The 26,356-nt window shown below is 47.0% G+C and overlaps 1 protein-coding gene across 1 annotated transcript in view; it reads right to left on the minus strand.

The window, feature by feature from the left end:
• Positions 1 to 26,356, minus strand: part of LOC140410770 (synaptotagmin-like protein 2) — a 361,907-nt gene that overhangs the window by 144,333 nt on the left and 191,218 nt on the right. The window contains exon 7 of the mRNA XM_072499365.1: positions 2,731 to 4,044. Coding sequence (XP_072355466.1) covers positions 2,731 to 4,044 — 1,314 coding nt within the window. The remainder of the gene's footprint in view (positions 1 to 2,730; positions 4,045 to 26,356) is intronic.

Genomic DNA, 26,356 nt, shown 5'->3' on the forward strand with positions numbered 1-26,356 from the left:
ACCCTTTCTGGCTCACTTGATACAGCTAGCTAATATCAGGGTGACACACTCAAAGTCAGAACCAAATTTCCCCTCCGCTGACAGAATATCGGCAGGCCCCATGTCAGCACGCTTCTCACTGCTTCAAAATTGTTCTGTATTTGTTCACTGGCAGCTCCCTACCCCCCAATATTTTAATAATTTAATTTAGACATTTTCATTCAAACCTCTGACACAGTTTTTAAGGATGCAATCAAAAATATTTGCTCTTTCTCGGCCACTCCTGTTCTCTGCTCATTTCCACTTCCACCCAACTCACCCATGTTTTGCATCCTCTCCTCACCTCTCATCCACCCACCCTTTTCTGCCTTCTCCCTCTCTCTCTCTTCTACCCAACATATCTTTCCTTCCCTCCCTCTATCCTTATCCACTTCCTTATCTCCCTCGCTCTCCTAAATTCTCTGAAATCTGACTCTTATCAACATGAAAATGTTAAATTATCATTCATTTTCACCAGGGATAACAAAATAGCAATTGCCAAGGTGAGTAAGAAAAGGAACTTTCATTATTTCAACAGAAATAAATTAAATGCCTTTAGACAACTAGGTTACAAGTGTACTTGTGATAATAGCAAAATGCTGCAATTGCTGGAAATCTGAAATGAAAACACAAAATGCTGGATAAACTCAGCAGAGTTAATGTTTTGAGTTCATGTGACCCCTCTACGGAACTGAAGAGGAATAGAAATGTGATGAATCATATAATTTGAGAGGGGAGTGGGGCAGAGTGAAAGGTCAGGGATAGATCAAAACTGAGGAGGGATTGAAAAAAATGTCATGGACATGGGAAAAAGGGGGTGTTGATGGTTCCAATAGGGATTGAAAAGTGCTAAGAGTGGCATAAAGATAATATAGCAGAAGCAGATAGGACAACAGAGCTCAGTGCTCAGTGGAAGCAAAACTAAAAAACAAAGGACATATGGCCCTGTGGAGTTGTATAGGGGCAAGTGAAGGGGGTCAAGATGGGTGGGGGCGGGGGAGGGGAGAGAGGGGGGAAGTCAAGTCACAGTCTAAACTTGTTGGATTCAGTGTTGAGTCCAGAAAGCTGTAACGTGACTAATTGGAAGATGAGGTCGTTATTCTTCCAGTTGCGTTGGGCTTCACTGGAGCATTGAGCAGACCACAGCTGGCTGTGTGGGCATGAGAGCAAGATGCCAAATTCAAATGGTCAACACCAGAAATTTGTGGGCAGGCTTGCTGACAGAGCGAAGGTGTCCCGCAAAGCAGTCACCCACCCTGCAGTTAGTCTTCCCAACATAGAAGAGACCACATTGGGGGCAGTGAATACAGTAGACTAAATTTAAGGTTGCGCAAGTGAAATGCGACTAAACCAGAAAGCAGTGTGTGTGCCGATGGACGGTGAGAGGGGAGGAGGTAAAGGAGGTGTTGCACCTTCTGCAATTGCTCAGTTCTGCAATTGACAGGGGGTGAGGTGAAGACATGTTTTGTTGTGGCATCAAGCTGGAGTTGGCAGAGATTGATCCTCTGAAAGCGGAAGCTGATGTGATGAAAAGTGAGGATGAGGGGGACCTTGGGCAGGATTCTCCCCTACCTGGCAGGGCGGGCCATACCGGCGGCGAGGAGTGGCGTGAGCCACTCCGACGTCGGGCCACCCAGAAGGTGCAGAATCCTCCGTACCTTCAGGGGCTAGGCCAACGCCGGCGGTGTTGGCACCGTGCCAGCTGGTGCGGAAGGACATGGCACCGTGCCAACCGGCGGCGAAGGGCCTCCGCCGGCTGGCGCGGGTTGGCACATGCGCGTGAGCGCCAGCATGTGCTGCCGTCATCCCAGCACATGCGCAGGGGGGTTCTTCTCCGCGCCGGCCATCGCGGAGGTTGACGGCAGCCGGCGCAGAGGTAAAGAGTGCCCCCATGGCACAGGCCCGCCCACAGATCGGTAGGCTCCCATCGCGGGCCAGGCCACCGTGGGGGCACCCCCCGGGGCCAGATACTACCACCCCCCCCACCCCGAGGACTCTGCAGGCCGCCCGTAGAGCTAGATCCCGCCAGCACGGACCTGGTTTAATTTACGCCGGCGGGACCGGCCAAAAACGGGCAGCCACTCGGCCCATCGCAGGCCGGAGAATCGGCAGGGGGGGCCGCTGCCAGCGGCCGCCTACCGGCGCGCGCGCTTCCTGCCCCCGCCAAAACCCTGGCGCCAGAGAATTCGGCAGCCGGCGGGGGCGGGATTCATGCTGCCCCTCCCGGCGATTCTCCGGCCCAGCGGGTGGTCGGAGAATCCTGCCCCTTGTTATGGTTCTGGGAGGGAAGGAAAGGGTGAGGGTAGAGGTGCAGGGGATGGGTTGGGCACAGTTGAGAGCCCTGTCAACCACAGTTGGCGGGGTGGGGGTGGGGGGAGGTACCTCGGTATGGACTCAAACTATTTTAAAAAATAAATTAAGAGTATCCAAATATATTTGTTTCCAATTAAGGGGCAATTTAGCGTGGCCAATCCACCTAACCTGCACATCTTTGAGTTGTGGGGTGAAACCCACGCAGACACTGGGATAATGTGCAAACTCCACACAGACAGTGACCCGGGGCTGGGATTAAACCCGGGCCTCAGCGTCATAGGCAGCAGTGCTATCCACCGCGCCGCCCCAAGACTCAAAATGTTAACTTATTTCTCTCTCCACAGATGCTGCCATACCTGCTGAGTTATCCAGCACTTTCTGTTTTTATTACAAGCATACCTTCGTAGTTTTTCTGTAATGTGTCCAAGGTCTCGCCCCATTTCAGTGATGGGAAATAGTCCTGTTCAGTCGTCCCTTTGTCTGTCAAAAACTGATCTACATCTGCCTCATCTTTGTACTTTTGAGCTGGAGTTGGAGACATTGAGGGGAATATGCTGACGTTGTGGTCTTCTTGCTGCGGCATGGATTTTTTTTTGCCCGTTGCTTTATCAGCTTTTTGCCCTTCAACTATATTTTCCAGAGGCTTGTTTTTCATTGTAGCAAAGAATCTCACTTGCTTGCTACCTGGCTCCATCTTTGTGCTGCCATCTGAATCCTCACCTTGGAGTGACATTACTCCCACCTCTTCTGTGGGCCGAATGGGGGTCCATTTGGATAGGTTTTCTGACTCAGTGGAGCTAGTACTTGGACTGCGTTTTAGAATGCCTTTTCTTTTTGAATGCTCAGTCTCTCCTCTTCCTAACGTTAGATTCGGTGTGTCATTGTTATATTCTCCTGGCTTCTTGATTTGGCTAGGTGCGTTGTTCATTAAGTTTGACTCGGAACTTTGGTCCAAGTTGGTGTGCCTCGGTTGACCTTTCTCCTTTGATTCATTGAGCTGTGTGCTGGCTGCAAATGACTTTAAAACTGAAGGGCTTGAAGAAACCGAACTATCCATGTCAGGAGATTCACTCCCAACCCTTTCATTTTTCACTGCCGCTTCGTTTGATTTTACGGCAGTTTCAGTGTCATCTTTTAGTGACTTTGTCGCACCCTGTATAATTTCTGACAGCAATGTTGATGAATATCTTAAGAATGGGTTCTTTCTCTTCGTATCAGCATTGCGCATGTTGTTTTCCTTTGAATTGGAGGATATTTCCGCACTTGGTGCAGGTGTTCCATTGTTTGGTGTGGGTTCTTGTGTAATTTCTACATCACTGCCTGGCATCCCTGAATAGTGAGCGTCAAGTGCAGCCTTAGGACTGTGTTCAAAATAACCAATTTGTCCAGAAACATCCGGACTTCCGGATGCTTCAGTCTCCACTGATGAAAAACCGGATTGGCCAATTCTGTCTGTCTCTGCCTCTAGATTCTTGGTACTTTCTCTTGCACTCTGCAGAGCTGTGTCTTCCCTTGGTGTCCAGAATTCTTCTCGTTTGGCTGAGTGTGATGGTTGACGAATAGTAAAATCAGAATATGGATTTGTTTCAGACACAGCGGCTGAATCGGATGAGTGCACGTTGGACAGAAGCACCTCATTTGGATGGGTTTGAATTACAGAGTCACTCTCAGGATCCTCATTATTTCTTTTCATGTGTGACTTGAGGTCATCTCCTGTGAAAATGTAATGAAGACTGTATGAGAAAAGGTCATGGCTTGTATTCTATAAGCAATGTGTATCTAATAAACGTTCAAATATTAAGAAAAACCTCCTGAGTAGATTTCAAATGAAACTGAAAGAATTAAGGACACAAAACATGGTTGAAACTGAGTCAGGAATGAAGAGTGAATTACCATAGTTCAAGAATCAAACTGTGTCCCACTGATTCTCGGAGCATCGCTGAGGTGGTATTCACTGTGGTAAATTATGCATAGCGGCGAACGCGTCAGTTTCCCTGAACTTACTGGTCTTGGGCCGTTATTTTGAATGGACATCCCAATCCCAAAGTCCAGAGACAGGACCCCCTTCGCCCCCACCCCATAATGCAAATGGTGACCCCCCCCGACTGACAAGGAAAGTACCCACCAACCCTCATCAAGGAGGGCATCCTCCCCCACCATGGGAATAATGGGTTGCACCCCACACCATGCATGCATGCATGAGGGCGACCCGATCTCTCCACCCCCCCCCCCCCCCGCCCCCACCCCACCCCCACAAGTCCCTGCTCCAGGCCATGCCCTCTGGCATTGTCAACAGTGTACTTCCCCCTGCCACTGATACCCTGGCAGTGACACACTAGCATGACATTCTGGGTCAAGAGGGGGTGGTCAAGGAGGTTATCCTATTGCTCATGTGTCGCTCTCCTGCTGCTAAGCTGCAGAGGGAGGGCCCCAAGGGTACTGGGGGTTGGTTGGGCTCAAGCTGTGGGATGGGGGTTGACATTGGGCCCCTCCCCGGGATGCAGGTCCCATATCTGTACTGCCCCTACTAGCCTTGGGCAGAAGGTGACTCGTGATAAATGATCTTAGGCAGCTCTATGTTCAAAACCATCATCCTTGTCTGACTTGTTTAAACTTTGAAGTGGTCTTCTCACTATGAACTGCTCTGCCAGAGAGCTGACGAGCAGATCAGCCAGTTCATTAAAGATTCAAGCCAGGAAAACTTTCCCTTTCCTCACATCTGCTCCCTCAGCTCTATGATTTTAAAACTGCTGCTTTTTGAAGTGTCTGTGCATTCCTAAATAAAACCTACAACACGTGAAAAGCCTTGGAAATCCCTGAGATCCGTTGAAATGCTTAGCATTCATTCAATTTCACAGTACAATACTTTAACTAGCCTTTGATTGACAGCTTAATAAGTTGAACACAGCAGGTTTGTTTATTTATCTTTCCCTTCATGCTTGAATACATCTGAAGTACCTTCCACTGATCTTAACCACAATGTTGTGTGGACTGCTGTATTTTCCACATTACAGGTACTGGAACCCATATCCAGGAAGCTCAGGACTAGATGTGTACCAAGTTTGGGTGTTTTGCGGATTTTGGGTCCTAGAGCGTATGTCAGTAATACATAAAGTATCATGAAAAACAAATAATAAAAGGCTTTTATTCAAATTGCTGCCCAGGGAGCCAGCCTCGAATGCAACCGGCTTTTGAGTCCTTCCAGGTTTTGGGACACCGCATACAAGGTCCAGTACCTGTACAAAAGTTACTTCACTTTAAAGTTCGACATCATTTATTCCGTTTCAGATATCCTGAGGTCATAAAAGGCATTTCATAATCACATTTCGTTCTACTTTATTTTTCTCTACTCGCCCATGTGGTTTCTGCCAGGCACGTAGGGCTAATACTGTACCTTCTTGTGTTTTAACTGCAGATGAACATGCTTACTCACTCTTTCAATACACACATTAGCAATTGGAATTTCTTATAAAATCCTTCAAGAGACACTTTACAAAAGGTTTTGTTTTGGAAATTCAATTAAATGGTTTATACATCAACTCCTTGATCCACCATCTTAGTTACTTCTTCAAAGTATAAAGTTTAACATTCTGAAACTTTTCGTTATCTCTTGCCAGAGCTGTACATTTTAGATGATCATTTATGGGACTGTTCTTTAATGATCTATTCTTTAACTTCTCCGCCACAGAGGCTAAACTGATTGGCTCATTTCCAGTGTATGATTTTAATTTTTAATCAGGGCATCATAGGGAAGCACGGTGGCGCAGTGGGTTAGCCCTGCTGCCTCACGGTGCCGAGGTCCCAGGTTCGATCCCGGCTCTGGGACACTGACCGTGTGGAGTTTGCACATTCTCCCCGTGTTTGCGTGGTTTTCGCCCCCACAACCCAAAAATGTGCAGGGTAGGTGGATTGGCCACGCTAAATTGCCCCTTAATTGGAAAAAATTAATTGGGTATTCTAAATTTTTTAACACATCAGGGCATCATATTCAATTTTCATTCATCGTTCATCATCTGACCTATTGAACATATTCACCAGGGAATAAACATGTAACCCCCTTCATTATTTTCAAGGAGGATAAATTGAATCTAGCCCTTTTATTCAGTTTGCTCCACCATAAGATTTGCACGCTTTTTGAGGTATAGGGCACGATTCTCTGGAGTGTGTTAGCGACTGGGAACTGCCGCGAGCAGGCCCAGCGAGTCCGGCAACGCAATTCAACGTTAATTGGTCCACTTAACAAGACCCCACGGCCTTCTTGCCGCAAATGAAGGCTCGCCAGCCGATTCGCCAGGATGGCGCTTGACAGCCCCCTCCGCTAACAAGGTCGAGCAGCATTAAGCTGCACTTGCTCAGCCAACCCCAGCCAGCTCGTAACAATGGCACCCAGGAGACCGGCCCCAAGATTCGGGGATGTAGACACAGTGGAGGCCAGGAGGGATGTCCTGTTCCCCCGAGGGTCCCAGAGGGTCAACCACAGGTCAGTCAGTGCTACCTGGGATGGGGTCGCGGCGGTTGTAAGCTCCGGAGTGTGACCAGGACGGCTAGCCTCCAGTGCTGAAAAAAGGTTAATGACCTACACCGGGCAGCATGAGTGAGTAAATACCAACGCCCTCCCCCCCCAACACCCCCATCCGAGACCTTTCCACCCATATCCAACTCTCCATGCGGACCCCAACTTTCCCTTCACCCCCCCTTCAACTCACCCCAACCCTCCCTTCACCCCCCTACCCTTCCGTCACATCACCCCCTCCTACCACTGTGAATCACATGTGTGGCTAACGATGCCCTCTGTGTCTCCTCAGCAAAAGCTGAGGTTCACGGATGACACCGAGGTAAACCCCAGTGTCCTATGGGCACCAACCAGGAGGGGGTGCTGGGTGCCAATCCAGAATCGTCCTATGGACTGGGGATGTTGGCCACCAGCACCACCGAGCTCCATCCCTCTAATGAGGCTGTGTCTCGAAGTTAGCACTTGGGACAGGGCGGCACGGCTGTGCATGTGCTGCCGACAAGTGCACCCGACCCTCAGAGGACACCCGTCAGGGGCAGCGAAGGCCAGGGGATAGGGTAAACAGTTGGTTACCCTCACCTCTGATGTGCATCCTGGGGTCACACCTAGACATAGTGGAAGGCAAAGCACATCGAGGATCGCTGAGGGTACTGGGGCGCGGTACCTGGAGAATAGCTAATGTGGCACCGCTGTTTAAGAAAGGTAGCAGAATAATCCTGGAAACTAGAGGCCGATGAGCCTCACGTCGGTAGTAGGTAAAGTATTGGAGAGAATTCTCAAGGACAGGATTTATACACATTTGGAACAAATGGACTCATAAGTGATAGACAACATGGTTTTGTGAAGGGGAGAGGTCGTGCTGAGGAGGTGACAAAGATGATTGATGAGGGGAGGTGGATGTTGTTTACTTGGACTTCAGTAAAGCCTTTGACAAGGTGCCTCATGGCAGACTGGTACAAAAGGTGAAGTCACATGGGATCAGAGGTGAGGTGGTAAGATGGATACAGAACTGGCTCAGTCACAGAAGGCAAAGGGTATCAGGTATTTTTCTGAATGGAAGGTTGTGACTAGTGGTGTTCCACAGGGATCTGTGCTGGGGCCTCTGGTGTTTGTCGTTTGTAGTAAACAATTTGGAGGAAAATGTAGCTGGTCTGATTAGTAAGTTCGCGGATAACACCGAGGTTGGTGGAGTAGCAGATAGGGTTGAGGATTGTCAGAAGACACAGCAGGACATAGATAGGTTGGAGACTTGGGCAGAGAAATGGCAAATGGAGTTTAATCTGGACAAATGCGAGTTAATACATTTTGGTAGGTCTAACATAGAGGGGAAATATACCATAAATGGCAAAACTCTTAGGAATATAGAAAGTCAGAGATCTGGGCGTGTAGGTCCACATATCTTTGAAGGTGGCAACACAAGTGAACAAGGTAGCCAAGAAAGCATACAGAATGCTTGCCTTCATTGGACGAGGCATCGAGAATAAAAACTACAGTTGTATAGAACCTGGTAAGGCCGCACTTGGAATATTGCGCACAATTCTGGTCGCCACACTACCAGAAGGATGTGGAGGCTTTGGACAGGATACAGAGGTGGTTTACTAGGATGTTGCCTGGTCTGGAGGGTGTTAGCTATGTGTAGAGGCTGAATAGACTCAGACTGTTTTCATTAGAAAGACGGAGGTTGAGGGATGACCTGATAGAGGTCCACAAGATTATGTTGGACATGGATAGAGTGAATGGGCAGGCACTCTTTCCCAGGGTGGAGGGGTCAGTCACCAGGGGCATAGGTTTAAGGTCTGTGGGGCAAAGTTTAGAGGAGATGTGCGAGGCAGGGCTTTTACGCAGAGGGTGGTGAGGGCCTGGAACGCGTTGCCAGGGGAGGTTGTGGAAGCAGATACATTAACGACATTCAAAAGGCATCTTGACAAACACATGAATAGGATGGGCATAGAGGGATACGTCACAAGGAAGTGCTGAGGGTTTGGGCCAAGGTTGGTATCATGACCGGTCCAGGATTGGAGGGCCGAAGGGCCTGTTCCTGTGCTGTATTGTTCTTTGTTCTTTGAGGGGGGGGGGGGGGAGATGCAGGTAGGGGGTGAGGGGGCTGGGGTGAGCGGCACCATCAGCAGAGTGGGGAATTGTATTACACATTAAATAACCTTGTGCACACCCATCATGACGACTGTCACTTTCTTCAGCAAACCGGGCCGACATCCGAACCCTGGGCCATCTCTCCAGCCAACCCTCCTGATGGTGTACTGCAGGGCACCACTGGAATGGTTGAGACATCAGGGGCGAAATTCTCTCCCAACGGCGCAATGTCCGCCGACTGGCGCCAAAAACGGCGCCAATCAGACGGGCATCGCGCCGGCCCAAAGGTGCGGAATGCTCCGCATCTTTGGGGGCCGAGCCCCAACATTGAGGGGCTAGGCCGGAGGGATTTCCGCCCCGCCAACTGGTGGAAATGGCGTTTGTTGCCCCGCCAGCTGGCGGAAATGGCATTTGTTGCCCTGCCAGCTGGCGCGGAAATGCGGCGCATGCGCGGGAGCGTCAGCGGCCGCCTACAGTTTTCCGCGCATGCGCAGTGGGGAGAGTCTCTTCCGCGTCCGCCATGGTGGAGGCCGTGGCGGAGGCGGAAGGGAAAGAGTGCCCCCACGGCACAGGCCCGCCCGCGGATCGGTGGGCCCCGATCGCGGGCCAGGCCACCGTGGGGGCACCCCCCGGGGTCAGATCGCCCCGTGCCCCCCCCAGGACCCCGGAGCCCGCCCACGCCGCCTGGTCCCGCTGGTAAATACCAGCTTTGATTTACGTCGGCGGGACAGGCAATTTCTCGGCGGGACTTCGGCCCATCCGGGCCGGAGAATTGAGCGGAGGGTCCCGCCAACCGGCGCGGCCCGATTCCCGCCCCCGCCCAATCTCCGGTACCGGAGACTTCGGCGGGGGCGGGGGCGGGATTCACGGCGGCCAATGGCCATTCGCCGACCCGGCGGGGGGTCAGAGAATGACGCCCCAGAACCCCATCCTGAGGATACTCACAATCTAGGGGTCGGCATGGTGGTGCTGCACATGGTTACGCCGCCTCCAGCACCTCCCCCCTCCCAACCCTCCTATGGTGGTCCAACCCTGCGGAGGGTCCCGCACCCCCAGCCAGGGTTCCCCACTCCACATTGAGCTCTGGGTGGCAAGCCCAGCAACCCTGGGCTCTTTGGCTCCGAGTAAAGTTGGCTACTCACCTCCTCGGCTCCCTGTAGAAGCACTCCCGCCAGGTTCACTTTTTTCAAAAGGAGTATTTATCAACGCCAGCGTGACCATGTGTTGGGGAACCCGATGAATCATTGGATAAGGGGTGGCTCCCGTTAATTGTATGGGGATAGGCCTTAAGTGGTGATAATTGGTTTCTCGCGCCATTGCGCCAAGATCCCGATTTTGCCTATGGGAGCAGGCGTGCCGCATCGCAAACTGTTTGGCACCTGATGCAGTTCTTGTTTTCGGCCTTTCCCATATTCACCGGCCTTGTTTCACTGGAGCTGGAGTGCAATGAGGCCGGTGAATCGGGCCCATAGTCTCATCTACTGTGCAGGGGCAGATCCCATAATTATTATTTATTTCTGATGTAGTAGGATCTCCTGTCTACATTTCTGATAGCTACAGGCTCCCTACAATCAACTTATCCAGACTCACTTTCTCCTGCAATATTCTTTTGTTGGTTAATTCTAATTTTTTACTGACCACAGTAGATCACTGTAAAACCTTCTGAATGTCTCTGGTCATGTCTGGTCAGTTGACAAGATCTCCAGCCTTTCGTTTCCTGAAGGTTCTGCGGAGGTGCCTTGAAGGTTTTTCCATTCAGCCTCATATCATTTTCTACAGTCAGTTCATCGCACAAACACAAATATTCCTTGGTACAAGTGGATTTGGCCAACATCGTTTTCAACCATCTGACTTTATGATCACAAAGAAATCTTGCATCACAATCCTGGAGTTTCTCTCTTTTATGGGTAAAGTTCTATTAGCCGAGAGTTTTCAGCCAGCAATGACATCTAACCTGGCCCGTAATATGTCAATCTGTTATGTGATCCCTTTCCATGTGACAAAATGTCCTGCTGCTGGAAATATTGTGATCAGTTGCTTTGCTTCTTAGAAAGCTTTAGGTCACAGTTGATATCTCACTGAAGAATGCAAAATGTGATTTTATTTACCTGCACCTCATATTGGAGCAAGTCAACTAAACCTTGATGTCAAGCATATATCATAAAAATAATCTTTATTGTCACAAGTCGGCTTACGCTAACACTGCAATGAAGTTACTGTGAAAAGCCCCTAGTCGCCACATTCCGGCACCTGTTCGGGTACACTGAGGGAGAATTCAGAATGTCCAATTCACCTGACAGTCTTTCGGGACTTGTGGGAGGAAACTGGAGCACCCGGAGGAAGCCCAGGCAGACACGAGGAGAACGTGCAGACTCCACACAGACAGTGACCCAAGCCGAGAATCGAACCTGGGACCCTGGAGCTGTGAAGCAACAGTGCTAAAAAGTGTGCTACCCTGCCGCCCATCTGTGCATCTATGCAGCTCAAAGAATTTGGAAATAAGAGTGGAAAGGTTCCAGCCAACGTCTTTCGGTCCTTTAATATCCAAATTGAGACACACTGGGCGCGATATAACGGCCTCATCGCGCCCGACCTGGGATGTGATGAGGTCGGTAAATCTCACAAGGCAGTGCCAGGGTGCTCAGGTGGTCCTGCCAGATTGGCAAGGGCACTGCCAAGGTACCAGGCTGGTAGTGCCAAGGTGCCCAGGGGTGCCTGGCCCTGTTGAGGTGGAGTGCTTAAGGACACCTTCATTGGTAAGTTGGGGTGTTGTGGAGTCCGGAGGCCATGTTGGTGGCCCAGAGATTGGGGCGCCAGTTAAATGTAGCACCTGACCACTTCCTGGACTGGTAAACTGAGCCCGTGCAGCCTTGGAGGGGCGCTCCTCCGTTTAATAGCAGGGTTGTTCTCGGCACTGCAAGCACCGGGAAACACCCTGCGAAACACACCCAAAATGAGACTCTGCTTCATCGCCATGACATGGTGCCTGAGATGTGAGAATTACCATCGATTTGTACAAGAAGGGAACAAGGATACATTGGATATCTGTAAACCAGAAGATCTAATATCACGGTGAACTGTTAGAATCTTAATTTGTTATTATGCCAGACCATTTAAAAATTAAGTTAATGAGTTAATGAAGGAGAGACAGCATGGATTTGTAAAATCCAAATCATGCCACCAAATCTTTTGGAGTAGTGATTAAGATCAATATAGGGAATATGATGTACTCTTTGTGGATTTTCAGATGCTTTTTGATAAGATGGCTCATATTGGCTTAAACATTCAGGAAGGTGGTAAACATAAAGTTCAATCTATGTGTGTATAAAGTGCACATTAAATAGGAAACACGTATCTTGATAAATGTGATAAAGGTTAGGTGCCATGTACTCCAGGTGTGAGTACTGGGCCCATTTTGTTCCAGACAATTTGAATTTCGGAGCAAAAACCTAATCATTGTTGGCCAAAGATGAATAGGACTATTAAAGATGGGAGAGTGGAGGATGTGGTCTCATACATCTGACTGTTGTTGAATGTAGGATATTGAAAATAAATGGACAAAAATCTCTATTATTCAGCAACAAATAATTAACAAACATCCCCCAGACAGATGTTCAATGAAAGGAAATGGTGGAAATTTTATGTCAAGATCACAAGTTCTTCGTGATCAAAGGGAATGAGAACAATGGGCGCGATTCTCCCAGCCCCGTGCCGGGCCGGAGAATCGCCGCAACCACGTCACGCTGCCCCGACGCTGGTGCGCGGTTCTCCGAGGTGCAGAGAATCGGCGCCATTTGCACTGGCACGTTTGTCGTGGCGCCGGTCGCGGGCTGCTGTACGAGGCCGTGCTGCCGATTCTCTGGCCCGGATGGGCCCAGCGGCCGCGCACAAAAAGCAGAGACCCACCGGCACAGTCCACACCTGGTCGCTGCCGGTGGGACCTCTGCGCGAAGGGTCGGGGGGTGGCCTGTGGGGGGGGGGGGGGGGGGGGGGGGGGGAGGAGAGGGGGGGCACCGTCCCCGGGAGGGGCCTCCGATGGGGTCTGGCCCGTGATCGGGGCCCACCGATCGTCAGGCCGGCCTCTCCCCCCCCCCCGGGCCTACTTTGTCGCGCGTCCAGCCCCAGAACCCCCGCGCCATCTTGCGTCGGGGCCGGCGCGTTCCGTAAAGCCACACGCATGCGCGGGTTGGCGCGTCGCCACTGCACGTGCGCAGGTTGGCGCCACCTCCAGTGCCCGCCAGGAAGTGAGGCTGGAGCGGCGTTCACGACGGCGCGGCACTCTGTCCCGCGATCGGAGAATCGCGCCCTATTTTTATTTGTGTGGAGTTGGATCAATTTCTGAGCCAAAAATATACTTTTACATAAAGATTCTGAGAGAAATTGCATACTGTCTTTTGGAAAACATGTGAATAATCCTTGTCAAATGAAATATTCAATCAGTTTATCTTTCATGACATCTACCGTGTTCTCCTCATGATATGGTAATCACTGCTGGGGAACAGAAACATTTCCACTTATGGGGCGTCATTCTCCGCCGGCAGGAGTCTCCGTTCTGCCGGCGCCCGGGGGTTTCCCGACGGCGTGGGGCTGCCCCACAATGGGAAACCCCATTGACCGGCCGGCGTTACGGAGACTCCCGCCGGCCGGTCAGCGCAGAAATGTGGCGGGGCGGGTAGGAGAATTTCGCCCATGACATCTAAGATCAGTATCAAAGTCTCTCAAGTTAAAATAGCTCACTGCACGTCAATGTTAACCTCAGGAAAACTCCCTGAAGTAACTGAGTGACACTTCCATTTCTGCACCACAGATTCTAGCAGCATCTGGAACGAAACTAACTATTTAGTGCTAATTAATGTAGAGTTACACGGTTTTTGCAGGAGGCCTCAGAAAATGACAAGCAATGTCTTGACATTCCAGAGTGAAATCCAACCAATAATCCCCAGTAATGTACAACAGCCAAAAACATGAGTGGAAGTGCATGCTAACAATGTGAACTGCATGCAAGTGAATGCAAAACAAAGTGGAAATGTTGAAGCTTAGTATTAATTCCCCATACCTCGTTAAACTTCACATAGACAGTTGGTGAAGGAGGAGACCAGAAGTCAATTCTTTTGTCAGTTTTAGATTAATTCACAAAGTGAATATGGATGGCTCCTAACCCTACAACCGATGTCTGGTGTTAAGAAGTGTCTCTTTACATGTGCACAAGTCATTATTCAATGAGTGACAACAGCCCCCACCCCCCTCCCAACCACTGCAGATACTTAATCTTAATTTATACAATTAACACACCTCGTTACAAAAATAAAGGGAGGCTGTTCAAATGAAGATTTGGGACTGACATTTCAAAAGTATAAACACAAATGATCATACAAACTGAAAATATGAAGCAGAACGCCCTGGATACCCAACTTGAACAGGAATGACACAAATGCTAGTCTACAGGGCCCTCATGTGAACAAAAGATAAATATTTTCCGGTTTTACTTTTTTTAAAACCCTATAAACTATGAATCCTGGCAAGCTTTGAATAGATAGCTACCCAAAAACAACAATGCACAAATGATAAGGAATTTATAACACGAAATGAAAATGCTTGCAAGAGAAACAGAAACCATGCAAAGAAATTGAAAAAGGTGCAAAATCAAATGCTGCAGCTGAACTGTCACAAAATATTATCGACCAACTTCATCAGCACAAACTACCTGACTACTCTCGCCAATCTAGCATTAGCAATTTCTGCCTTATACTTGCAGTATACTTTTGAATGAAAAGTATCACTAAATATTATCAACTGAAATGGGGAAAACAGCCCACATTCTGAGACTTAAAGGCTGATTTTTCTAATTAACATTGAAGAGCCATTCTTATAGCTGCATTTATCAAAATGTAATGGGCATGCTCCCCTCAATTTTTTGTCCATTAGCACTAATGAGTAGAACATTATGGTCTGCCATGAGTGAGGCTCTCTGACAGCAGCAAGGATTCGAAAATCATCTCTTGAAGATAAGTGATATTTAAATATTCCACTGAATGAGAGGAACAAACATAAACCAATAACAATTCCAGAGGGTGTCAGAAACATCAAGCCAGAGCACATGTCAGAATGGATTATGGATGCTCAGTGCAAATTAGAGCCCCTGGAGTAATGAAATTGCATGTTTTTCTGGGCACTGCACTTATTTATCTGACTCCATGACCGGTGAAAACCAACTCCTAGTCATAGGGTGGCACTTTTACGGTCCCCCGCCAGCAGGTTTGAAGGCAGGCAGGATCATAAGATGCAGTCCATGGCCTGCCCGCCACCAACCTACCTGCCCCCGACCTGTCTCTCATTGTACTGATGCAGTGGAGGCATCATGCAGCCTGCCTATCCTTGTGACTACTGAGGCAATTAATGGCCACTTAAGCGCCTCATCCCATCCCCGCTGCTATTTTATCTGCAACATGGCTAGTGTTGGCCAAGGGTGGTATGCCACCTTTGGGTGTTCCCTGTGCCCATCAGAGGAATGCCCCCACTCCAACAAGGTCATCCTCCTCTCAAACTCAGCCATTACCTACTCACTGGGGCCTGCCAGCTCAACACTGTCAATATATTGGACTTACCTTCAGCTCAGACTCCATTCAGGCTCTATTTGTAGTCCCAGCAGTGGCCACCGCTGGAACCTGCTGCTGTTTGGACTTCAGAGCTGCCAGTCATTCGGTTGACGGACAACTCTTGATGGTGGGCTTTCCTCCCCAGCAGGTCTCACCTTTAGCCAATTAATATCTCATCGAAGGATGGCAAACCACATCTTCCAGTGGGCCTAGCACTGTTGTTAAGCCAGTATAAAAAGCTACAGACTGTACTGTAAATAGGAATTATACCAGTTCCAATGAATAACATTAGATAATAAAATTTGTCATGTTTATCATATAACACAGGCTTTAAAATCATCCTAAGTAATCACAAATATACCTCTTTGTCTCAACTACTTTTTCACCCCAGCCAACACTCCAATGTTTTCCCCTTTGGCTCAGTGAGTACACTTTCTCCAGCTGTCCCATAATGTGCTCCAAAACATTACTCTGGTTATAGGGAGATCATCAAAGCACAGTTCAGTGTTTATTTTATTTCATTCTCTGCAATCACTTGCTAAGTCAAATAAATATCCAATCTTTCATGACCATTTCAATACCATTTGCTTCCTTTGCCTTCTGGATAGTTCATTCCACAAATTCACCGTTCTAATTTAAAGGCTATTCATTTTTTATTCTTCTGCATTTGACGCTACTCTTCACAACTTTTATCAAATTCTATCTTTCCGAATTTAGCAAAGAAATGCTTGCTCTATTGCTGCTATATTGTTGCAACATAATGGCTCAATCAGCAGAACATGGTTGTTTAGCAATAAACAGATTTGAATGAGAATTAGAATAATAGACTTAGGAACTAGAATCTAAAGCTGATTTGAAGCACACATATCTGACAACAATTGTGTAGGACATACACAGTAACTGACTGGAACGGCATTCTTATGCCAAATAACGCTGAGCTTACAAAGAGTTACGAATAACTAGTGGAATATTTTTCTTTGATTTGATGACTGAAGTTATAAAACTGATTGAAGTCATGATAACTTATCAGACTGACAGTACTTAGTACCACTACACATGTTAAATCAATACCGAGATGGCTTTCGGTCAAATCTGTCTTCGCAACGATCTGCTCAAGATTTGTATTTTACACGGCAATGTTAAAAATGCCAGTTTAAATTATACCCAATATACCAGATTGCAACTCAATCGAACTCTTGTAACAATAAGAGCCATATTTTCCGACGTGTCACACAGAAGTAAACGCATGGGGCAATTGCAGGAAAAAAAAGAGCTAGTTTTTCTTGTCTTGCAACTGCTCGGAGTTTTTCCCATCCCAAAATCTATTTCTGAAAATTAAAGAAATAATTGCTTTTTGAGAAACATTGTGTCTTTTTTAATATTTAGACTTGAGAAACTCTACCAGAATTGCATGGGGGCATTAAAAATAACAGTTCATGGGCAACACGGTGGCGCAGTGGTTAGCATTGCTGCCTCACGGCGCTGAGGTTCCAGGTTCGATCCCGGCTCTGGGTCACTGTCCGTGTGGAGTTTAAACATTCTCTCCGTGTTTGCGTGGGTTTCACCCACACAACCCAAAAGATGTGCAGGGTAGGTGGATTGGCAACAATAAATTGCCCCTTAATTGGAAAAAATGAATTGGGTACTCTAAATTTATTTTAAAAAATAACAGTTCAGTTGCCAACATCTTGTTGCATAGATATAAGTCTCTGCACAAGACAATAGCAGCTCCCAGCCTCCACCATGTCCTGACCACTGTCGTTTGTAAAGGAGTGACTCATGGTTGACGCAGAGATTATTGGGCAGTTCAATCACTCTTAGATTTGCAATTAACATTGTAGGAAATGATTCCATACTCTCGGGGATCAAATCATCAGATATGCCATTTAAATAAATGGAAAATCATGGACTGCATAACCATGACCCCTCATAATGTTAAGGTTTCAGGTGTCAATTTGAGCTTGGAAAACTGAATTATGGATCCACCCTTCTTTTGTAATATAATAGTTATATTTTGGCGAAAATCATGGTCTAGAAGTTCAAGTATGACTATTATTGAACACACAAGATTGCTATCCAGTGCCTGAATAGTGAGGCTCATGGTACAACCACTAGTGCCAGGTCAGCCTGCTGAGATTTCTGCATAGGACTTCAGGTAAGTGGCGTTGGGATTAGTGGTGATGTGTGTGGGTGACGTGGGAGAGAGGGTAGGAGTAGGGGGCAGGGTGAGGTTGGGAAGGTGGTGATCAGGGTGAGGTGAAGAGAGTGTCTCCGATCAGGTGAGTCAGCAGAGGTGCTGAGTTTTTGTTGAATGTGGAGTCAAATAAATAAATGTGAAAAACCTACATTATAGGTCTCGGGCAATATAAATGTCTGGTTTTATTGAGGGCCTTTAGGCAAACCAATCTGGAAGTGGGGGCCTAAAACAGATGTTAGCTGCTTATTTACATATGCAAAAAGACTGATGGCTATTTCAGGCAGTAGCCATTATGGCGGGTTGTGCTCAGCTGGACAGGTTCATGCATTTCTTGGCCAGTATGCTGGGAGTTCAGTATGCCAATTAACCTTCCTGCACCAATTTAAATGCACAAGTGTCTATTTTTTGTTGTCTCAGTGAGGAATCTTGTCAACATAGTGGTCCCACTTTGGGAAATTACTCTAACCTTGTATTTGAACCAGCAAAATAAAAACTTGGATTTTATCTATTTTAATTATATATCTCAATGATTCAACTATTCAATCCTGGTCACCTGGAATTATTATATGTTACAGACCCACACATTACCTTTAATAAACAGCAAAGAAGGACATGATTATTTTAGAATCATTCTGTGCCTTGACACAAAAATTTAATATTAAAAATTGATAAAATCTGTTCACAATCTCCTTGGAGAACACAAGAACTAGGAGCAGAAGGCCCCATCGGGCATGCTTCACCATTCAATATGACTGATTCTGGATTTCAATCACATTTTCCGGCCCAGTCCCCTTTTCCTTTAATTCCAAGAGACCAAAACTCTGTCTCTCCCAGCGTTAAAAACTATTAAATGATTGAGCATTCACAGCTCTCTGGGGTAGCAAATTTCAAAGATTCACAACCCTTTGAGTGAAGATATTTCTCCCCAACTCAGTCCGAAGTGATTGGCCCATTTCCTGAGACTAGGCCGCTACGTTTCAGACTCCCCAGCTAGTGGAAACAATCACTTTCAAACCCCTTCAGAATTAAGATAATCTTGGATTCTTCTCGACTCCCAAGAATCTAGGTCAAACTTACTCAGCCTCTCATCATAGTACAAACCCCTCATCCTAGGGACAAATTTAGTTGAACCTTCATTGTGCTGCTTTCAATTCAAGTATATCCTTCAAGTCTATCCTTTCTAAAATGTGGAGACCAAAACTACACACAATATTCCAGATGTGAACTCACAAAAACCCTGCAAGAAGACTTCTTTATTCTTGTACTCCAACCCACTTGCAGGAGAGGGAAACATGCTATGTGCCTTCCGAATGACTTGCTACATCAGTATGCTAACTTTCTGTGTTCCTTGTATGGGCACACCAGTCTCTGTGAAAATCAACACTTCCATGTTTTTCACCTTTAAAAAAAAATTCTGCTTTTCTATTCTTATGGCCAAATTAATTAACTTCACACTTCCCTGTATTGTAAACCATCTGCCATCTTGTTACCCACTCACTAACCTGTCTATATCTCTTTGCAGCATCTTTGTGTCCTCCACACAGCTTACATTTCCACCTAACTTAGTACTGAGTTGTCTCTTGTCTCGGCTATTTGAAGGGTAGGATCTTGTTCAGTTGAACAACATTTTTACATTGCTTTGAGACTCCTACCGTAGCATGATTGAAACCAAAAGCAAACTTTATAGGCAATTTCTTGCTTAGTTTTCTACAGCGTGAATCACAATAGATGCATTAGAGAAATGCAAAAATGGGATGCCAGATGTTAGAATTACCAGAATTGGATAAGTACTTTCAAGCATAATTCATCAACATTAGCCCGAATACACCATCCATCATGTTTGTTATGAAATAGATGTATTTTTAATGAGAAGCTTTCACATTAACATTACACGTGCCATGTTGAATAGAGATGTAGAAGGAATGTTACTTATGTGACAACATTTGCCAGACTGACACCATCTGTGATTCATGAGTAAGGACATATCATTCATTCTGTTATAATAATGTAACTGTCTTAAGGGTTATGTGCAAATTATTTATTTTCATTTATTCACTTTCCTAAGTCTTCTTCAACTTTTTATTGAATTTCAATCCTGATCCATTATCAATGTATTCTATTACATATTGGTAGTCCTATGTGCTGAGGTGTTTGTTTCTAATAAACAATTGTTATCTTTATGGAGTTGTTGATGACGTAGTAGTTGCTGCTGCAAAATGATGTCCGAATGGTTCTTTTGCACATAGGAGCCAAAGTTCCTTGAGATTTTGTGCATTCTCCTGCCATAAATTCAGCAAGAAATCAGCAGAACCTCCCAGAGACAGAAGAGGTTTATTTAAGCCTGAGCTACAATCTTTTCAGGACGTTTACTATTAGCCTGGTAAGAGGTAAAAGCTGCCACCATTCCTTATAAGGCATATATGGTAAACTGGATAGAACCAGGTGCAGGAGATTTCCTGTGTTGGGGAGTGGGTTGGGACATGTGGGATTGGAAGGGTGAGCGGGGGGGTGGTGAGGGGTAGTGTCCACAGTTTATTCGTGGCCGGCATATCAAGAGGCCAAATGTGCCGAGTCAGCTCAGGACAACTTAGTGTTGTTGCCCTACCAGGCCAGAGAAGTAGCATATTAATCACTTGGTTGTAGGGATAGGAACCAAATGTGCAGGTGACACTACAATAGGTGTGATAGTAACTTGCAATGAGGAAATAAGGAATTTACAAATGGATATGGACAGGAAGTGCGAGGTTATCCATTTTGGTCGTAAAAACAGAAAGGCAATGTATTATCGAAATGAAGAGAAACTTCAAAGTGCTTTAGTGCAGAGGGATCTGGGTGTCCTCGTGTATGAATCGCAGAAAACTAGTATGCAGGTACAGCAGGTAATAAGGAAGGCAAATCGAATTTGCCATTTTTGGCGAAAGGAATAGAATATAGGGAAGTATTGCTGCAACTGCACAAGGCATTGGTGAGACAGCACCTGTAGTACTATGTACAGTTTTGGTCCCCTTACCTGAGGAGGGATGTAGTTGCATTAGAGGTATTTCAGAGGATGTTCATTAGATTGGTTCACGAGAGGTTTCTTATGTGGAGAGATTCAGCAGTTTAGTCCTATACTCTCTCGAGATCTAATTGAGGTATATAAGATTATAAAAGGCATTGACAAAGTAGATGTAGAACAGATGTTTCCTCTTGAAGAACAATCTTGAACGAGAGGCCATAGTTTTAGGAAGAGGGGTAACAGATTTAAAGCAGAGATGAGGAGAAATTTCTTCTCTGAAAGTGTTGTGAATCTGCAGAGCCAGGCCTGGACAGTCAGCAGAGAGAAAGAGAGAGAAAAGTAGCTTCGCCTATTTTTGCTCTGTGCCTGTGTTTAGAAACTACTGCGCTGAGCCATTCAACTTGAGATAGTTGATCCATGGATCAGGTGGTGACATGCATTCTGACTCTGAGGGTTGTGGGTTCGAATCCCACTTCAGGACTTGAGCTGGTTTCCTTAAGAGGAAAGAAGACTGAGAGGGGATTTGATAGAGACATTCATAGTCCTGAGGGGTCTGGACAGAGTAAACAGAGATAAACTGTTCCCACATGGAAGGGTTAAGAATGGAAAGGCACAGCATTAAGGTAATTGGCAAAAGAAGCTGTGGAGACATGAGGGGAAACTTACACACGTGTTGGTGCAGACTCAATGGGCCGAAGGGCCTCTTCTGCACTGTATCTTTCTGTGACTGTGATTCAGAGTGCACTGGATGAATTTGAGGAGATAGACAGATTTGTAATTAGTAATGGGGTTGAAGGGTTATGGAGAACGGGCAGGAAAGTGGAGTTGAAGCCAAGATGAGGCCAGGATTGTATTGAATGGAAGAGCGAGGCTACTGCTGCTTCTAGTTCTTATGTCCTTATGTTCTAAAATGATAGCTTTTGGGCTTGCATGGAGAGAAAGAATTTACAGTCATTCCCATTAGACAGCAGGCTTTAGAAATATGGGTTGGACTAGTAGATGCTGGATTTCCTTGCTTACATTTATAGGCAAGCTTCATAATTTAATACTATTCTTTCATAATTTAATACCACCTCTATGGTAAAGAGCATCTTCCCAGTATAACTACTGAGATTATAATCTGGGGTGTATTAGTGAGAGTCAGCATGGTTTTGTGAAGGGGAGGTCGTGTCTCACTAACTTGATAGAGTTTTTTGAAGAGGTCACAAAGATGATTGATGCAGGTAGGGCAGTGGATGTTGTCTATATGGACTTCAGTAAGGCCTTTGACAAGGTCCCTCATGGTAGACTGGTACAAAAGGTGAAGTCACATGGGATCAGAGGTGAGCTGGCAAGCTGGATACAGAATTGGCTAGGTCATAGGAGGCAGAGAGTAGCAATGGAAGGGTGCTTTTCTAATTGGAGGGCTGTGATTAGTGGTGTTCTGCAGGGACCAGTGCTGGGACCTTAGCTGTTCGTCGTATATATAAATGATTTGGAGGAAAATGTAACTGGTCTGATTAGTAAGTTTGCAGACGACACAAAGGTTGGTGGAATTGCGGATAGCGATGAGGACTGTCAGAGGACACAGCAGGATTTACATTGTTTGGAGACTTGGGCGGAGAGATGGCAGATGGAGTTTAATCCGGACAAATGTGAGGTAATGCATTTTGGAAGGTCTAATGCAGGTAGGGAATATACAGTGAATGGTAGAACCCTCAAGAGTATTGACAGTCAGAGAGATCTAGGTGTACAGGTCCACAGGTCACTGAAAGGGGCAACACAGGTGGAGAAGGTAGTCAAGAAGGCATAGGGCATGCTTGCCTTCATTGGCCGGGGCATTGAGTATAAGAATTGGCAAGTCATGTTGCAGCTGTATAGAACCTTAGTTAGGCCACACTTGGAGTATAGTATTCCATTCTGGTCGCCACACTACCAGAAGGATGTGGAAGAGAGGGTGCAGAAGGGATTTACCAGGATGTTGCCTGGTATGGACGGCATTAGCTATGAGGAGCGGTTGATTAAACTCGGTTTGTTCTCATTGGAACGACAGAGGTTGAGGGGCGACCTGATAGAGGTCTACTACATTATGAGGGGCATAGACAGAGTGGATAGTCAGAGGCTTTTCCCCAGGGTAGAGGGGTCAATTACTAGGGGGCATAGGTTGAAGGTGCGAGGGGCAAGGTTTAGAGTGGATGTACGAGGTAAGCTTTTGACACAGAGGGTAGTGGGTGCCTGGAACTCGCTGCCGGAGGAGGTGGTGGAAGCAGGGATGATAGTGACATTTAAGGGGCATCTTGACAAATACATGAATAGGATGGGAATAGAGGGATACGGACTCAGGAAGTATAGAAGATTGTAGTTTAGTCGGGCAGCATGGTCGGCTCGGGCTTGGAGGGCCGAAGGGCCTGTTCCTGTGCTGTACATTTCTTTGATGTGGAGATGCCGGCATTGGACTGGGGTGAGCACAGTAAGAAGTCTGACAACACCAGGTTAAAGTCCAACAAACATCGAAACAAACCTGTTGGACTTTAACCTGGTGTTGTCAGACTTCTTACTGTACTTTTCTTTCTTCTTTGTTCTTTATATATAACTATATTCAGTTATATAAGTGCTTCTTTTGTGTAGTACCAACAAACTTAACATTTGAGGCCAAGGGCCAGATTTCCATATCTAAAAGGAAGCAGGAATTGGAGTGCAAAATGCTGTATGTGTTTTTTTTTCCAGAGGAAAACAATTTTCCTTCAATCCCGGCCTCACGCCATTTTGAGGCCTTTTTACAGTTTGGAAAGACCTGGGGCAGGATCCTCCCTTCTGGGGACTAAGTCCCCACACCCGCTGGAAAATGGGCGGGAATCACTCCAGACTTTTTCCTTGAAAGCCCGGGATGATTCTCCGTCATCAAGGGGGGCTAGCAGGACCCCGGCGTGCCTCCCGCAGCTCCGGCTGCCGGCGGGGCCCTGCAGTTACGCACGCGCGGTGGCGGGCTGCGGGTCCGCCCATGCGCGCGGCGGCCATCTTCACGCCGGCCCCCGCGCAACATGGCGGAGCCCTACAGGGGAATGAGCTCGCCCACTGATCACAGGCCTGGCCACCGTGGAGGCCCTCCCCACGGAGTCGGATCCCTCGCTGCCCCCATCAGGACGGTCCCTGCAGCCAGAACGCCGCGGTCCCGTCGGGCAGGATCACATGTGGTGAACCACGCGGGCGGGACTCGGCAGGAACTCAGCCCGTCGAGCACGGAGAATCGCTGCAGCTTTCAACAGCCCCCGACCGGCGCCGCGTCAATCGCGTGCGCGCGACTGGCGCCGAGTCTCCGATTGCCACAGAATTGCGTGCTGTCGGGGGAGCCTGTTTTGCGTAATTCTCCGACCCCACGCCGAGCGCGATTTAAGCGCGGAGGGTCAGAGAATCCTGCCCTAGATGTGTAAACACAATTTAGGATTTTTCAGATTATTAGAGGTGTATTTTCCTCCCAATGATTTTAAAATAATTTCTATTGCTACTACTATGCAGCACCTGATGGATACTGCATAAATGGCTATAGATGCATTATGGACATGGAGATTCATCCTTACCCTGCAAACGCTGTTGGAACACGTAGCGCTCAAAACTTTAATTCACCTCTACGCTGCAGTGAATGTCAAACTTGAGGAGGACCGTCTTGAACTTTGTTTTATCTTCATCATCCGCAAAGGTGAGAGAATTGAAAATGTGGATGGCATGGTCCCCGGCCATGGATAGGAGGAGAGCAATCTTCTTGGTATCCGAGGCGACCTCCCTGTCTGTGGCCTCAAGGAAGAGCTGGAAGCGCTGTTTGAATAGCTTCTAGTTGGCCCCTAGGTTGCCGGCGATGTGGAGCGGCGGCGGCGGGCAGATGTTGTCCATGTTGCAGGATGACGGAATGCTGGTGGAAGGCAGATCACTTGCAGGTAGGTCTAAGAAGTGCTAATATCCCTCAACTCCTGGTATCATGTTGTGTTGGGCGCTCTGGATCCGTGGAACACATACACGTCACCAACACTTGAAATCGTGCAACGCTATTTTATTGAGTCATTAACAGTTTAACATACTCTCACTGTGGGTTAACATGATACTAGCTTTAACTAAAGACCTTTGCCTTGTCCTAACCAGTCGATGCACTCAGCACATGGTGAATGTCTGTGCTGCAGGCTGTGAGCTCTGTCCTACTAGGAAGCTGCAGCTCGAATGAGTGGAAACTCTGATGCCCCCTGCCTTTATAGTGCGTGTGCTCTAACTGGTGATTGGCTGCGGTGTTGTGTGTGTTGATTGGCCCTACTGTGTGTCCATCAGTGTGTGTGTCTGCACCATGATATACTGGTGTATATTATGACAGATGCCGCAAGGGATCTTAGAAGCAATTAAACGGGCATGGCTATGGCTTGGGGAACTGAAGGGTATTGGAGGTGGCATGTGTGGTGATATGCATCACTGTAAATACACAAGGGGTTAATGTAAATACACGTAGACTAGATAGACACTAGAGGGAGCACCAGAGACATGACACACAGACAGTCAACCAATAGGTCAGTAAGATAGGACACGACCAATGGGCATTCACGATACACATAGAGGGGACACTACCACAGGAGGGCATTACACCAACCCATATAAAAGGACACATCACACATGCTCAGTCTCTTTCCAGTGGAGACACTCAGTGAGTACACAGGGTTTATTTGAAACACATCACACCCACCACGTGGATTGTAGCAGACTGGTTCTCAGTCTGAGTAGCTATAGAAGGATTAACAGTAGTGTCGAATCCAAGTAGGAGAATTGTTAACAGTTTAATAAACGTGTTAAAGCTATCTCCAAGTCTGAACCTTCCTTTGTCAGAGTGCACATCAAGGAAGCAGCTTATGCTACGTCAAGAGCATAACAAAACAGCATGGACAGTCTGAGAGGAGGGATGGGGTGGCACAGGGTAGGGGTGAGGGGAGTGAGTGCAGACCATTAAATGAAGGGGTTAGATGGGCTGCTCTGATGGAGCACTAAGACCTGCCATTCATAGCCACATGCCTCACGCACTCTAAGCAGTTCGCAAAATGCACTGTAAACATGACCCTGAGCAAAAAGACAAAACTCTTGATCAAAATCAGGCACGAGAGGTGTGCATTTCAAAATATCCAAAAATAAACAGGTTGTGTTTTCTCAAGCCCACCCAAAATCTTACACCAATGTTGCGTGGGTTTCACACCCACAACCCAAAAAATGTGCAGGGTAGGTGGATTGGCCACGTTAAATTGCCCCTTAATTTGAAAAAATGAATTGAGTACTCTAAATTTATTTTTTCAAAATCTTATACCAATGATGTGACAACCTCATAAATGGCAACACACCCATGCACACGTGCAGCTGCACACGCACTTCCTACAAAAGCAAAGACAGAGCTCTCGCACCCCAGTATATAGATGCACTTGATAAAAGTGCATGTTGGAGCAACAAGACTCTCTTCAAACAAAGCTCCCAACTCATGCACAGGACCACTAAAGTCCTGCTTACAATATTAACCTTGAGACTCCTACAAAACTAGTGATAAATGTTGCCACCTGTTTCAGAAAGCGAGTAAGGGTGTGGTAACTAAGTGGTCCCTGGTGAAATGTACGTCATGTGGTCAGGGGAATTTG

Source organism: Scyliorhinus torazame, chromosome 4 (assembly GCF_047496885.1).
Source record: "Scyliorhinus torazame isolate Kashiwa2021f chromosome 4, sScyTor2.1, whole genome shotgun sequence".
NCBI classification, from domain to species: Eukaryota; Metazoa; Chordata; class Chondrichthyes; order Carcharhiniformes; family Scyliorhinidae; genus Scyliorhinus; species Scyliorhinus torazame.